Source organism: Mandrillus leucophaeus, unplaced genomic scaffold, assembly GCF_000951045.1.
Source record: "Mandrillus leucophaeus isolate KB7577 unplaced genomic scaffold, Mleu.le_1.0 Scaffold107, whole genome shotgun sequence".
Taxonomy (NCBI): Eukaryota; Metazoa; Chordata; class Mammalia; order Primates; family Cercopithecidae; genus Mandrillus; species Mandrillus leucophaeus.
In genome coordinates, this window is record NW_012098876.1 from 25,009 (window position 1) to 26,954 (window position 1,946).

A 1,946-nucleotide genomic window follows, 5' to 3' on the forward strand; every position below is an offset into this window, starting at 1 on the left:
AACAAAGCGAGACCACATCTCTACAAAAAATTTTAAAAAATTAGTTGGGCTCAGTGGTGTGCACCTGTAGTCCCAGTTACCTGGGAGGCTGAGGTGGGAAGGCTGCTTGAGCCCAGGAGTTTGGAGGCTGCAGTAAGCTCTGATGGTACCACTGCACTCCAGCCTGGGCAACACAGTGAGACCCTGTCCCCCAACCAAAAAATTTCGGGCTCGTTGAAGGGATACAGTCCTAAACAGAGAGAATTACTCACCATTCTGCAGCTCAAGGTAGACTGCCAGCAAGATGGCCTCAGGGGGCACCTCTTTAGGATGGATCATTGAAGCCGCCTTTGCTCAAAACAGAAAGATGCCCATGAAAAACCAACAGCTTAAGATACACACTCCAAGTACATCTGCCAACCAACAAGGTAACAAATTTATTCAAGCTCATTCCCTCGTGACTTCCTAGGGACTACCTGTTGTTTTGCTGTGATGAGCCTCAGCTCCTTTTGTCTTAAAACCTACCAATTAAGCTAGACATGTAATACTCTGGGTTTTGAGATATGTGACTAGACACCCTGATACTACAATCAACCATGCAAGTCTGCTGGTGGCTTTCACAACAGACACACACAGTTGCATTTACATAAAAATCTGCAGGCCCATTTGTTTTCCTAAGTAACACCTCAGTATTATAAACTGTAAGTTGTCAATGTCAGGAATAACAATTCAAACGTAAATAGTAATATAGAAAAAATGTACCACATAGCATGTTTGGTGTCCCCATTCTTAAGGACTGAAACACAGTACAATTTAGTCCAATAAAATAATTTACTAGTTTAGGCACCATGCCGCCCTTAGATCTGAGAAAGAGCCGCAGCATCGGCCAGCAGTTTCTCTCTGATCCAGTCCTGAGAAAAGAAGCCTGAACTGCTCCGGACAAAAGTGCTGAAATTACAGGTTTATTTCTTCAGTCTGGGCCTCTTTGGGTTATAGCCAAAATATTCCTCACTTTATTATCAACTTGTATTTCCCCATCTAGTTTTAGTTGCTCATTGCTTCCAGACAGCTCTGCCTCTTCTCTTAATCTAATCAGATAATGGACTTCTACAAATACTTACTGACCAGAGGTGGGTATGGAGATAAGTCAGGGACTTCCCCTGATAATAAACAACCATGCAAATAACTAACAATAATCCAAACAAAGTTACATAAATACCAGGGAGAAAGGCAGTGAATGTGCTGTGAATATGGAAAGAAAAGAAGTTTCTTTCAAATAGAGCTTTGGGGTAATGGAGGCCTGCTTTAGTCCTTGCAGGGTAGATAACTCATAGGCAGAAAATGGGGAGAAATGGTACTGAAGGTCTAAGTAGAAGCTTGAATGTGGGAGATGTTGGGGAGAACCAGAAACGTGTACTAGGTTGGTTTCTGGCAGCATCAGGAGAAATCCCAGACTAGTGGGGCATCTTGCCCAGAGCACGTGCTTCTAAGAAGTTCCTCATGAATGAGGTGGGGGAGCTTTTATTCCTCTCGCCACATCACTGAGGTATAACAACTCTTTTCAGAAAATGAAATTTTATACATCTAAGCCTAGCTTTCTAGGTAAGCTGTATAGGCAAGATTGTCTTTACACCATTTTGTGGATTTTTTTTTGAGACGGAGTTTTGCTCTTGTTGCCCAGGCTGGAGTGCAACTGCACGGTCTTGGCTCATTGCAACCTCTGCCTCCTGGGTTCAAGCTATTCTCCTGCCTCAGTCTCCTAAGTAGCTGGGATTACAGGCTCCTGCCACCATGCCCGGCTAATTTTTTGTATTTTTAGTAGAGATGGGGTTTCACCATGTTGTCCAGGCTGGTCTTGAACTCCTCACCTCAGATGATCCACCCGCCTTGGCCTCCCAAAGTGCTGGGATTACAGACATGAGCCACTGTGCCAGGCCCATTTTGTGGATACTAAAATCTGTATTTTC

The 1,946-nt window shown here is 43.8% G+C and overlaps 1 protein-coding gene across 4 annotated transcripts in view; it reads right to left on the reverse strand.

The window, feature by feature from the left end:
* CNOT10 (CCR4-NOT transcription complex, subunit 10) overlaps positions 1 to 1,946 on the reverse strand; it is a 131,701-nt gene that overhangs the window by 4,840 nt on the left and 124,915 nt on the right. For all 4 annotated transcript variants that reach the window (XM_011985311.1, XM_011985320.1, XM_011985302.1 and 1 more), the window contains one exon: positions 252 to 327. In XM_011985311.1, the coding sequence (XP_011840701.1) occupies positions 252 to 327 (76 nt within the window). The remainder of the gene's footprint in view (positions 1 to 251; positions 328 to 1,946) is intronic.